This window comes from Megascapheus bottae, chromosome 21 (genome assembly GCF_031878675.1).
Source record: "Megascapheus bottae isolate mThoBot1 chromosome 21, mThoBot2.hap1, whole genome shotgun sequence".
In the NCBI taxonomy this organism is placed as follows: domain Eukaryota; kingdom Metazoa; phylum Chordata; class Mammalia; order Rodentia; family Geomyidae; genus Megascapheus; species Megascapheus bottae.
Window position 1 is genome coordinate 3,418,821 of NC_143529.1, and position 14,424 is coordinate 3,433,244.

The 14,424-nt window shown below is 42.5% G+C and overlaps 1 protein-coding gene across 2 annotated transcripts in view; it reads right to left on the reverse strand.

Annotated features, from left to right (window-relative positions):
• The window catches only part of Stat1 (signal transducer and activator of transcription 1), a 40,230-nt gene extending 36,719 nt beyond the window's left edge, over nucleotides 1-3,511 (reverse strand). For both annotated transcript variants that reach the window (XM_090354498.1, XM_090354499.1), the window contains exons 1-3: nucleotides 3,389-3,511; nucleotides 3,028-3,180; nucleotides 485-613 (exon numbers count right to left, since the gene is read on the reverse strand). In XM_090354498.1, coding sequence (XP_090210624.1) covers nucleotides 485-612 — 128 coding nt within the window. In that variant the 5' untranslated portion in view covers nucleotide 613; nucleotides 3,028-3,180; nucleotides 3,389-3,511. The remainder of the gene's footprint in view (nucleotides 1-484; nucleotides 614-3,027; nucleotides 3,181-3,388) is intronic.
• Between the last annotated feature and the right edge of the window lie 10,913 nt (nucleotides 3,512-14,424).

Sequence of the window (14,424 nt, forward strand, 5' to 3'; positions counted from 1 at the left end):
CAGAAGTGACTCAAGTAGTAGAGCTCTAGCCTTGAGAAAGCTCAAGGACAGTGCTCAGGCCATGAGTTCAAGCCCCAGGACTGGCATAAAAAGTAATTCACAGACTTTCCTACCCTAGCTGGATCTGAACACAGATTCTCAGATCTCAGCTTCCTGATTAGTTAGGATTACCATCTGGTTTGCAACCGGTTCTTATATTGGAAAACAAATGGAGAACATTATACAATTTATTTAAAGTATTTGGGAGTAGATAACACAATTAGATTTGACAAAAATAAAAAAAAAGTGCTAATGATTAATACATTTGGTTTTGTAGAGACATAGGTTCTTTTTTAAGTTAACAAGCCTTTTCTGCATCAGAAAAATCCACTGGTCATTGTTAAGGTTCATTTCTGTACACAGAATCCAAACATTTTTTAAAGCACCTACAAATATTCTTAAAGCACAAATAAACGTCTTCCCTTCCCCAAGGAATTTTGCTTACCAGTCTTGTTTTTCTAGCCACTGGGCCAGATACTGTCTAATTTCCATGGGAAAACTATCATCATACAGCTGGTGAACCTGCTCCAAGAATTTGGAATCAAGCTGCTGAAGCTCATACCACTGAGACATCCTATGATGAAAAGAACACACATTATGAATGGACATCCACAACTCCAAAGAAAGCCTCTAGTCACCTATCTGCTTAATACAAGGCATATTTTGTGTGTGAAATAAACTGTTTAAATGCTGTCTATATCCAAAGTTTATTTTTTTTAATTTCCTCTCTCTCTCTCCCTCTCTCTCTCTCTCTTTGGTGCTAAGGATCTAAAACCAAGGCCTTTTGCAAAAGCTAAGAGCCAAATAGGCACTCCACCACTCAGCTATATTCCCAGCCTCTACAGTCCATTTCCATGTGTGTGTATGTGCGTGTTCTGGGGTTTGAACTCATTGTCTGGAGCACTGTCCCTGAGCTCAAGGCTGTCGCTCTACCACTTTACTCATAACCTCCACTTCTAACTTTTTGGTGAAGATAAAATAGTCTGGAGAACTCTTCTGTCCCAGCCAGTTTTGAACTACACTTATTTTCTTTTTTATTATGATAATTTGTTTTTGAATTCTGACAGGAAATGCTGAGGTGTGATTTTGTACACCAAATACATGTAAAACATTATTAGGTTTAAGACAAATGACACAAATTCTAAAGCACATTAAGAATCTAGCATCCTTTTAGATTGGTATTTTATATTTTATAATTTATATGTTAAAATAATTAATTTTGTAAAATGCATTTTAAAATAGATGCATTTTCTTAGTTGCCTGCTGCCAACAACCTAGCATGAAGAAATCTTATATCTTGAAAAGATTTTTAAAGCTGAAACAACATTATTCATGGAACTGGAAAGGACAAACAATACTTCTTTCTATGAATAAGTGTTTTTATACAGCAAATCTGAAGATTAAAAAATTATGACAAATCCTTGTCTCTTAAGGAAGAAATTCATACTCCCCAAAAGAGTATACAAATGTGTGTATGCACCCCTGTTCCCAAATGTATATATGTATAAGCATGAAAATCTTCCTGCTACAGACAAAATCTCCTTTTTTTTTTTTTGCCAGGCCTGGGCTTGGGCTCAGGGCGTGAGCACAGTCCCTGGATTTTCTCAAGGCTAGGGCTCTACCACTTGAGCCACAGCACCACTTCTGGCTTTTTGCTACATATGTGGTACCGAGGAATTGAACCCGTCTTCCTGCATGCTCGGCAAGCACTCTACCACTAGGCCAAACTCCCAGCCCTACAGACAAAATCTCTAGGCTATAAACCTAGCTACCAGCACAAATATCAGTAGAAATGGACCTAAGCCCACATACTTCCTTTCTGCTAGGGATATACATAAATAGCAAATATGCTGGACTGAAAGGGCAGCCAGTGGTTTCTATAATGACCCCTAGAACACATATGAACTCATGCTTTTACTCCCCTAGCAACAAAACGTCATGAGCTCATACCTACCCATCACCTAGCACCGACTGAGTGAGTCAACAAATCTGTGCTGACAAATACAAAATCAATCTCATCTTTTCACAACCTGTTACAATCACCTGTATCAAATCTCAAATTTGAGTCTCTTTCTTCTGCATTCTCATGACCAGCTGCCTCTAACACTCTACATGCAGATGGGACTACCTTACACTCTTGTGCAAAAATGCCTACTTGTCCATTCTTAGGCTGATTTTCATCACAACGGATCTCTGTTCATTAACAAATTAACCCAAACATCAAAATGCTTATTTCCACTGCACCTATCATTTCTGCTTTTCTCCTGCTGCTACTCACCTTTGTAAACAGATAAACCAGCAATTTCTGACTGCAAATCTCACAAGCAATCAGAACTGGGTATAATGCCCCTTCTTCCATGAGGCTGGCACCTACTAACATTTAGTTTTGACCCGTGGACCACTGCATTTTCTGTTAGAGCATCAGTTCCTATCTCCCTTTCAAAGCTCTCCCGCATCTCTGATTAATGGTGTAAAAGTCTAGAGTTCTAGGGGCAGCATTTTTCTTTGGAACCTTCTCTGGATCTTGGACAATACCCTGTGTGTGGCTCACTCCATGTGTCTTATTGAGCATATAATAGTTTGTTTAATTGAAACTTGTGTGTTTCACATAGAATTGGCGAGTTAAACAAGCAATGGTGTGCGCTGGAGTGTACGGTGCAAGTCTTAATTCTATCCCCTAAGAATATAATCCCACCTAACTTTTCTAAGTAACACTCAAAGTACAACCAACCACATATCCAATATCCCTACAATTCTCTGTTACTGGTCAGAATTTTTAGAGTAATCCTACTATGTGAGTGCCTACAGTTTTAAACACCAGTGTAATCATCTTAAATTCCAGGAGTCCAAAAAGCTTCCGCATCCTCAAGCATACGCAGACAATTAAGATCTGAAATGACTGTCTGCATCATCTTTATGAAAACTAGAAGAATACTTTAAAAAAAAAAAAGATGTCAAGTGAATTCGTTTCCATGAACATTTACTGACCTGGCACCTTAGGTCCTGAGAGAGTCTGAAGACTCCCTGCAAGCAGCCGCTGGGCACAACAGGTCGGGGTGGGGGGCAAGGTTGTAGGACCTGCGGGGCGCAGGGGGCCGTCCTGGACAGCCCTGGGGAGCGGCGCCCGCCCGCTGGCGCTGTCTGCGAAGAGAAGGGCGAGTTACCCCGCGGGAAGGGGGCCGGGTGAGGGGCCGCTCCGCGGGGCACCCCTCGGTCCTGCCGCTGAGCCGTGCGGCCCGGCGGTCAGCAGTGACAGGTCCAGCTGCCCGCACCCCCACACCCCCGACCCCGCACCCTCCCCAGCGGCACTCCCCCTCGCCGAACCCGGAACCTCGCCGCGTCCACTCACTGCACGCAGGTGCCGGCGGGCAGGGGCGGAGGCCGGCGGGGCAGCCTGGCACGGGCTGCGGGTGGCCTCTGCTGGGTCCGGAGGCTCCAGATCGCAGTGGTCTCCCCCTCTAGCAGCTCAGCGCGTCGAAGAAAACGAAAGGATCCAGCTGGAGAAAAGGCGGCGCGGGACGGCCGCCTTCCGCCTCCGCCAATCACGGGGCGCCCGCCGCTCTCCACCAATCGCCGGCGGCTGTTCTGCGGACGCGCCGCCTCTCCCCCCGCCTGGCCCGGGCACCCAGTCTCCTGGTCCCCGGGGACCTGGAGCCCCCTCCCCCCCCGACTGGGTGTCGCAATGTAGGGGTGTGGGGGGGGGGAACGGAACTGGAGCTTCTGTTTACATAACCCCAAGGGCGAAGGAGAGGAAATGGAGGACGTTCCTGACTGAGCCTCAGCTCTAAGAACGCAGGCGGAAGGCAGGCGCTGCAGTCCTTCCAGAAACTTCCTTCAGCCACGGGCCTTCCTCCTGACCAATCCCAGAGGACGCCGGCTGGGGCTGGTTGAACTGACCCCCGCTCTGGGGCGGTAGACGGTGGAGGAAACTTCTATTTGTCATGATGATAACGTGTCCTGAAGGCCCAGGGGTTCCTGTTGCGCCCACATCCCGGCTCGGGTTTGGTTCTTTACCTCCCGCGCTGCTGTGGCGACCTCAGCCACAGCTTCCCTGTCCTTCTAGAACCCGCCTGATCTAATCGAGTCTGTTTAATAACCCAGATGGTCTTCCATAGGCACACCCCTTCTCTGAGCTGGGCATTCACCCACTGACTCCATTTGACTCAACCTGGACAGCGAGTGACCTCTACACTGGTGACGTTGAGAACCAGAGTTGTCCTCCTGAGTCAGTACAAGCCCAAGACCTAGAGGCTGTCCTTGACATAACTTTCCCCCTGCCCACAAATAGTCTCTGAGATTTGCTGATTCCTGCTCCCCTTGTCCAGTCTCAGTTCTCTCTAGCTCTCCTACCACCCCTTTCTCTCCCATCTGGACTCTTGCGGTAAGTGGCCAAAATGCTTGCCTCATTTAAACCTATTTCACTCAAATTTAATTTATTCTCTATCGAAATACTCCATACTTCATGTGTATATATGTGTGTAAGTTGAACCCCAAGAGCGTATGTGTGTGTATGTGTGTGTGTGTATGTGTGTGTCTTAATTGCAAGTAGATCACACCATTTTGCCAACCTGGAATCCTTCTGATGGTTTTTCTTGCTTTTATATAATTCAAATTTCTTTTTAAAAATTATTTTTAAGTAGTTGCCCAAATGAGTTGTCATTTAACAAAGCAGTTTATCAATGCACTACATCTTAATTAGTGTCACCCCTTCAACATTCTCACCCAAACCTTCCTGTCCCTTCCTTCACTCTTCTTAATTTTGTGTAGGATATGCATTGTAAACAGGTATGGGACTTGACCATGAAATTTTCCTTTGTATAAATAATGAAAGCTAATATTTTATAAACATAAAAGACTTCTCCCTCTCTTCATTTGTCTACCTCTTTCTCCCTGGCCCCACCCTACTCCTTTCAAGTACACATTTCCTGGTGTTTATTTTGTTAAGCTTTAACTTTGCCTTTCTAAGGAACTATATTACTTGAGTTCTTTCTTCTATTTCAATGGATACATTTGTACGCACTTGCTTACCACCAAATATATTTACTTCTATAAACATAGAAGTAGCTTTCACATAAAGGGGAAACATGCATCTTTTGTTTCTCTGGGACTAACTTACACACTTAATGTGAGCTAACCTAGCTGTGTTTTTCCTATAGTTTTCTCTGAGTCTGCTTGTGCTATTCTTTCCTTTGCTTAATTCAGCATTTTCAATCTTGAAATAAGCTAAACTCTTTTTTCCAAACTTAACCTTCTTGCCAGCAGTTGTCTCTTTGGAAAGTCCCTTTAACTAACATCCCTTTTTCTCCACCTTTGTTGTTAACTAATTCATCTTCCTGATTTTCAGCTTAAATACTTTCACAGGTAGCATTCGGGCTAGACTGGACCTTCTTGCGGTATATATCTTGAAACTAATCAATTCCTACATGGGATTTGAATTTAACTTGATTAATAAGGTACCTCTGGGTAGGAGAGCAATCTAAATAATTTCCCAAGAATATGCATGCATGGAAGTAAGGTACCCACTACCTGATGAATGGAACTATAACCCTTCTACACATTATCCTGACAATAAAATACAATAAAGAAAGAAAGATTTATGGAGTAAATACGTAAGTGGTTTGAAAAAGCAGATATAATCACTTTTTTCTCATCTGTATACTTTATTTTCTTGTCACACTTGCATACTCACTAAGCCATTACTGAATTGGCTGCTAGTCTAGATACTTCACAAATATGGACAGTCTTTCTTTCAACCTTGTCTCTCATTATCCAGCTTCCTGACTAAACTTACCTAGAACTGCCCTCCCACCTCTTGTTTTCAATTCTAGTTCTCCTTCACTGTTTTTTTTAATGGTTCAAGTCTTACATTATTTATACAAAGAAAGATTTCATGGTCAAAGTCCTATACCTTTTTACAATATGTGATTGTCCAAGTATTACCCTCGACAATTCTAAGTTCTTGGACAATAAACTCTGTGTTTTATATTTGAGACCATTTATATACTAGCTGCCTTAAAAATCAACTTATCCAAAACAAAAATCCAGATTTTGCTAGATCCAAATACATGATGCCTGTCTTTCAGCTATCAGCTTGGGAAGCTGTATTCTTATATCAACATAAAATTTGCAGTAATTCAAAACGTGGGGAGGGTGGTTAATGTCATGTCTGTAAATTGTTTTATTGTTGAAATCTTCCCTTTCCTATCCTTTTGTCATGGGATCACTATGGGCTAGAGTTTTCTCTCCAACCTGATTCTGGCTATGGCCATGTGATTTGCTCTAGCTAAAGGAATGATAGCAGTAATGTACAAACCATCTCACCAGAAACTTTGTGTATACTTTGTTATTAAACTTGTCCTTGTGTGTGTATCTTCCCAATATTAGGAGATACCACAGTTGAGGTAGCTGCTGTTCCTTTAGCCTGATCTGGCAAAGAGATATGTAGAATTATCTTGTAGAGCAGCTGCAGTTGAGCTATGGACCCATAGCTCTGCTTTCTCTTTTCTCACTGAATTATCTATTTTACAGATGGCAACATGATCTCAACAGGTTAGAATACTGCTGTGCTAAAATGTGACAATATTTAATACAACAAATACAAAGACTTACATTGTAAATTTAAAAAAAAACCTCCTTTGTCACTAGCAATCAATCAGAAATAGCAGGTAAGACAAACTTCATGACTTTCCAACCCTGGGGTAAAAATAAAGACAAAGATGCTAAGACATTTGGAAACCTCATCTTACAGTACGTAATGAGGCACTGAAATAACTCATGAGTTCATATAACATTGCAGTGGAAAGAGCCAAAGTATTTCACATCTCTCATATGGTTGAAATTTAGTGTTGTTTTGAGAAAACAAGAGTTATACCTAGTCTTCATTCACCCTTCTTGTATTCCTCAACCATCCAGTTATTCAAATGGCTATAACTGCCCTGTTGCACCAAATATTTAAAGCAACTCATAACAAAAAATACTTTTAAAAGCTAGAAATATAAAGGAAACAACACAACCTACCAGCCAGGCCAAAAAATATGACCAGGTACATAGTTCGCATTATAACAAATTAGGAAAGAGATCTGGTAGATATATTCAGTAATGCCCATAAATCTTCTGTTAACTATATCCCTTTGTGACTCTGAAGTTTCTTCCAGGAAGAAGGGCTGTTTCCCCAAACACTGAACTAGGCCTAGTTTGTGACTTTCTTTGTCTAGCATATGAAATGATCTGCCAGTTTAAGACTGGCCGTATGTATCTCAGAGCTCTGCCACCTCCACAAGTCAGACTAGTCGCATGAAGAGACACCATACAGGTCATGGTTAGATTAGTGCCATCATCCAAGTTTAGGCCTCAGATGTCTCAGAGTGCCCAGGAAAGATCAGATCAGCCTGACCCCGATAAGCAGAACACCCAGGCCTATTCTAGACTCACAAGCACAGATAAATTGCTACCTCACCCTGCTGAGTTTTGAGATTAATTTGCTTTGCTCTGTTGTGTCACATTGTATATTAGATCACTAATACAGATCTTGATAGTAGGGGGAAGGAAACAAAGCATTCTATGGGTGAGTTCTAAAAATGTCCCAAGTGGAATGGTCCTAGTGCCTTTCCCTGTGGTATTTCCTCTGGGGCATTTCAACTTCAAAGACTATCTGCTCCTGTGTGTCATTCAAAACACGGACTATCCTTGTTCTTTTTTTTTTTTTATGGCTTTGATCTGTTTCAAGATGGCAGCTACATATCTGATGAGCAGCCCTATAGTAAAATGTTTAGAGACTTTCCTTCTCCTCTGAGCTAGCATACTGTATCTTAGCCATACCTCCCTAATATTGGTAGTACTGTTATAACTCAAATTATGGTAGAAATCTCTAAAGATGGATTCTACCCCAGCTTTTTTTTCTAATTTGCATTTTGTGTTTTATTTATTTATTTATTTGCATTTTTTATTGTAATTAGTAAAAGGGTTACATAATATTTGCCAGATAGAAGGTGCATTAATTCACGTACATTGATACCCTTTCACATGTCTTGGTACCCATTTCCCTCCCCCCCCACACCCCCCACCCGTCTTGGTTTTCCCCCCTTCCCTATCAAATTTCAAATAACCAAATACAAATAAATTCAATATATCAGATAACAAAGTGAGATACTATAACAATATGAGATAACCAAGGGACAGCAAAGGAGATGATCTACCCCAGCTTTTTATTGAAAGCCTTGTTACTATGTAATTCCAAGAATATTCCTAAATGTGTGAGTCCTGTATAGTGAACTGATGTAGAGGATTTCTAAAATTCCTTTAGTTCTCTACATGTGGATTTTATACAGATACATCTTAATTTGCCCCGTGTTTAATAAAATACAAATGTACTAGTAAACAATTTCATAGGCCTCCTCCAGTGCCTTCTTAAAGATGCTGTGAGCAAAACTGCCCTATGTACATGACACATTTCCTGCCAATGTAGAAGAAAGTGTACTTGTAGAAAATGGCTACATCTTCTTTTTTTTTTTTTTTTTTTTGGCCAGTCCTGGGGCTTGAACTCAGGGTCTGAGCACTCTCCTTGGGTTTTCTAAAGGGTAGAGCTTACCACTTGAGCCACAGCAGCACTTCCGGCGTTTTCTATGTATGTGGTATCAAGGAATTGAACCCAGGGCTTTGTGCATGGTAGGCAAGCATTCTACTACTATGCCAAACTCCTGGCCCGCAAACTTCGTTCTTTTCCTTAGCTACAAGTGGTACATTATGCAGAACCCTAATAGGCATTGCAATTGAAGAATGTAATTGCTTCCGAAAGATTTTATAATATTCTTAAGATTTATAGAAAAAGACCAGGTAGAAGGTTAAAAGGTGTGCGTGTGTGTGTGTGTGTGTGCATGTGCACGCGCGTTCCTTGAAGCTTCATTTATTATACTGAAAAATCAGAAACCACACACGTTTTGGGGAGGTACCTTAAAGCACAATTCCTAAGCCAGAATATCAAAGCTATTCTACCAAAGTCTAATGACATAGGAAAATATCCATTCGAAAAATTAAATGTACACGAAGGACAGGAAACATAGTTACCATCCCATTAGTGTAAAAAAAAAAACCAAACAAACCAGAAATGTAAGTAAATAAATGCAAGCATGCAGAGAATAACTAAAATGGTAGATTATATATATATATATTAATTATTATTATTTTCCTTAAACAGTCTGGTAGTAGCACCGTTAGGTTCCTAGTGAAAGCCCCTCAGTCACCCAGTCCCGGGAGCCTGGGCGGGGTTTGGGGTGGCAGGGTCCATTGGATGGATCCCAGGAGGGCGCCCAGGCCGGGCAATCCCACGACTCTCCAGCAGGGGCGCTGCGCGGCGTGGCGCGTCGGGTCGGTCTGCGAGTTTCCGCGGGGGGAACGCAGCTGCTCAGAAGAGCCGCCCCACGTGCTTTCGGGGAAACGAGCCCGGAACGAGAAACGGGAGCTCTGATAGGAAACCGAAAAGCGAAAGTCAGAAGCTGGGCACAGGGCGCATGCTCGGCCCGGGGCTTTCCAGCACGTGTCAGCCATCAACCCCGCCGCCTCCCACTCGGCCGCCCGGTACCGCGGACTTGCGCGGGGCGGAGCCACAGGCCACGCCCTGCGGTGTGCGCGCCCGGCGGAGACGCGTGCGGGACGGGGCGAAGGGCGGGTTCCCGTTGCCGGGCAGCCGTCTGGTCCCCCCCCCCTTCTCCCTCCCCCTTGACCGTGGTCACCGGTGCGCCCCGCGTGTTCCTCGCCCGGATCTCCGCGCCCAGCGCGGGGCGGGTGTCCTGGCAGCCCGCACGCCCGGGGCTGCAGGAATGAGGTGCGGGCGGGGACTGGGTTTCACCGTCTTCTTGCTGGATCTGCGAGGGGCTTCTCTGCTTTCTGGGGGTTCACCGTGCACCCCTGCCTCTCAGTTAAGATGGTTGCAGGGCACGTGTGGGAGATGCGCCATGGACGCGCCATGTCACCAAACCATGCGGTCGCGTTTGCCTGGCCGCCAAAGCTGCCCGGCTCCGGCCTGCTGTTTGTGTGACTTACTGAATCTGGGAGGCATGGAGACTGAGAGTCTTTAAGCTTAACCCCTACTTTTAAGGGGCTCTTTATTCAAGGTGAGTTTGCCACCAACCTAGATTCTCCAGGCTATCAAAGAACTTTCCTTCCTGATCCACACCTCGGACCACTTGTGAAAGACCAGAACCCAGAACCCCATAACGTGTCACTTACCTAAATCCCATCACACGTCATCATCATACATCATCATCATCACCATCATTAGTTATTGCAAGTGCCCAGTGCAAAATGAGACTAAGGGCCATCCAAAATGTACTCAGAATTTCATGTCCGTTGCATGGTGTGAAACCTAGAATGGAGCCACTCTAAGGGCCCAGACCTGTGGAAGACAAACTTGAGTGCAGAATGTGAGGGCATTACCCCTTATTACATATTCTCCTGACAAAAACTTAGATATAAGAAACGGATTTTTGTTGTTGATGGTGGTTGTCGTGGGCCCTGAACTGAGGGCCTGGACGCTGTCCCTGAGCTCTTTTGCTCAAGGCTAACTAGCGTTCTTTCACGTTGAGCCACAGCTCCACTTCTGGTTTTTGACTGGTTAATTGGAGATTCGAGTCTCACGGGAACTCTTCTCACCAGGCTGGCTTCGAACTTCAGGTCTCAGGCTCCTGAGTACGTAAAATTAGAGGCACTAGCCACCAGCACCATTCTATAATATCACCTTTCTACAGCATTTGCTATTAAATCTAGAACTTTTTAACCTCTTCTATAAGACCATGTGATTTTTTTTCCCTTTTCTACGTACTTCTCATTCTGCATACTTCACCAAGCTCCCCTCAAACTCTTGGCCTCCTGACTTTGTTCTAATGCCCTAGTTTTTACCTACTCAGTCCTATGTATTTCATACTGGTCTTTGGAATGCTGGTTTTATAATTGAATCCATTCTTTAGCTCTCAGTACAATCATTTCCTCAAGTCTTTACTGATTGTTACCTCTGACCATAGCTCTTCTTCAATCTGTCCTGAGGTATTGTTTTCATCTCTCCTCACCACAAGGTCAGGTCACTACAGGAAAACTGTGCTTTCTCTTGCAGAAGCCATGAGTGAATAAAATCAACTGAACGAGGTATATATGAATTACCGTCTCTCCTGTATATGTAGAATGATACTAGATACTAACCCTGGGAAAACAATATAGTTAAGAAATTCACTTTTGTTTTGTGGCTCAGCTGGGAAACCCTGTGTGAGAAAAGCAATACCTGACACATGGTTCTCAAAAGTACTTTTTAAATAAGTGAACACAAACTACAGGTTAATTTGATCATTAAGGTTTCAGCACTCAGCCTCAATTGGTGGGGACGAGAGGATAATAGGATATATGTCCTAGAAAATTTCCCTAAAGTGTTTTCACTTGCCCCTTGTCTGGGCAGTTTTCTTCCTTCCTTCCTTCCTTCCTTCCTTCCTTCCTTCCTTCCTTCCTTCCTTCCTTTCTTTCTTTCTTTCTTTCTTTCTTTCTTTCTTTCTTTCTTTTTTAGCAGCTGGAACAGTCTTAAGATGTCTAAGGAAATGACTCACAAGCCTGATGTACGAGTGTGTGGTACAGGACTTTTGCTAGGGGCAGGCATGGTAATGGTGGTGAGTTCACTGTATGGACTAAGGGAAAACTTCAGGAACACTTGGTTCACTGTGTTTAGGTAGGTGTCAGGGATGTTAAAAATACACGATATCTAAAGCAAAGGAAGTTAGAGTGAGCTAATACTCAGTGTAATTGTAGACCATTTTTACTTACAGATCTTGTAAGGGTGAGGTAGAGATCTTGTGGGGGTAGGTTGGAGAGAGGAGCTCCTGCGTTGTGTCTGCAGCACGTTGTGGTATAGAGAGAATTGTCCTACGTGTTTAGAATTTGGAGATATTATAAAGCAAATTCTAAATTTGCAGACAGACCAAGGAGTGAAAAAAGTCCTCTTGTTAGTTCAAAGGTTAAATTATTACATGTTTATTAAGGCCAAAATTGTGCTGGATATAACTGGGATATAATTGTACATGCAGAGCTTGCAAAAAAAAAAAAAAAGCCCCAAGCTGTGCACTCGAAGACAGAAGGAATGCTATAGAGGGAGGAAGCATGGTGTGACTCGAGAGCCTTTGTCACCTATACTTGCCAAAGTATTTGTGCATTTGACTAGGGGCTACCCAGAGTGGATGAGGGAAAGTTTCATGGATAAAATAGTTGATAGGACTGGCAATTGAGAGGATGGAGTAGGAGGGGAGAGGAGAGGAGAGGAGAGGAGAGGAGAGGAGAGGAGAGGAGAGAGAGGAGGAGAGGAGAAGAGAGGAGGGGAGGGGAGGGGAGGGGAGGGGAGGGGAGGGAGGGGCAGAGGCAGAGGCAGAGGCAGAGGGACAGGGACAGGGACAGACAGCTTTGGGGAAGAAGTGATAAAATGAAAATTCAGAATAAACAAAACAGTGCATGGCTAATGTATGTCTTTGAAAAGGTGTATCTAGAAGTATATTTGTATGGTCTTATTCCAGAGGTGGATTTTTTCCTTTATTATTTGTTTTTTTTTTTAGTTTTAACTTTGGTGTTATGAATTCCTTTGGCAGTCTAACAAAACCCACGAACTGCTTCAAAGAATGATATTTTTAGCTAAAATCAAATGAAATGTGAAAGATTAAAGGAAACCAATTACATTGAAATTCCGAATTACATTGAATTTTGTGGTAAGTTGAAACCATATTGAAGCCACCTGTGTAACAAAGTGCTTCTTTGTTAATAAAAATATCATCTAGCAGTGGATCTGAGTAATGTACTTTCCAACTTTCCAAACTGTGCCTAGCTAGAATAAACAACATTTTGCAATAACAACTGTGATATTTTAGAAAGGTGGTCTGATTATGATTTGATATTAAGGTAGTTTGATTACTGCCCTTAATTGAAAATTGATGGAAATTCTCAGCTTTAATAAGTTAGTAGAAATAAAAAAAACATTTGTTTAAATTTACCATTGAATTTTATCCATACCTACCCATAAGAATTGCTAATGTAGAGTGCCATAGGGATTCAAAGATGTTAAGAAGGGAGTGAAAGCATTCAGTTTATTTTAAATGGAGTCATTTGTCTATTGCCACATAGGATTGCCCTTTGTATTTTGGTATCATGTCCGTTGTAAGGATGCTAAGTGAAATTATACTGTTCTATGGTGGTGGTTATATAACTATGGTTTTGTTAAGATTCATAAACTGCCACAGTGAAAGGCTCTACAGGCAAACTTCTGCTGAGCAGTAAGCATAATTTGGATAAATTCCAGGAAATAAGAAGCTTCTGTGCCTAAAACTTTTAAATCTGAATCTCATTATTAGAATATTTTTTGTGTGGGAAATGGCCTTTTTTAAACATAAATTTATAATAATGCCATTTTGTATTTTTTCCAATTCTGTTTTTACATGATCTATATGTCTTGTGCAATTTTAGAAAAATTTTCAGAGGAAAAACAGATTTTTGTCTTCAAAATGTACTTTTGCCCTAAGAGTACTGTCAGGAGGTTCAAAAGGAGTAAGGGACAACCTTGCATACATGTGGGTGGGTAGAAAGGATAAGCTTGATTGGATGGTTTAGAGAAAAGGTGGATTAAGTACAAACTCTCTTCCTCTTGAGCCTTATTAATAGGAGCCTTTGCATGTTGGTGAACAGGAAGTAGAAGAGGGGGTACTTTGAAAAGGAAGTTATCTCCAACTTTATAGTTAGTCTTCATATTAAAAAGTAGCCAGATGCAGGTGGTTCACACCTGAAATCCTAATTACTCAGGAGGCTGAGCTCTGAGGATCATGATTTGAAGCCAGCCAGGGCTAGAAAGCCTGTGAGACTCTTACCTCCAATTAACCAGCAAAAAGCCAGAAGTGGTGCTGTGGCTCAAGTGGTAGAGCATTAGTCTTACGCATAAAATGCTCAGGGTCAGGGACAGTGCCCAGGCTTTGAGTTCAAGCCCCAGAACCGCACACACACACACACACACACACACGCCCCTAAAAAATAGCTTCCATCACTACAGCATTTGGTGATTGCTGATTCCTCTGCAACATTTTCACCTGGCCCACAGCTCTTTAGGGCTTAAAAGATATATAGAGCTGTTTGAATCCTTGGTATCGAAGTACTTTACACTATTTCTAAGGGAAGCAGTTGTGTAATAGCACCAAAGAACATTCCATCATCATGAGACAAGAACCACATTAGACTCAAAGCTCATATACCTATATTGCCATGCAACAAAGCAACTACCTTTCCTCTTTACCAGAGATAACATAGTGTTGGAAATTCTTAACCCTTTCACAGTCTCAAGTTAAATGCATCAGACCAGAGTCTAATGTTGCTGAAAAAGAC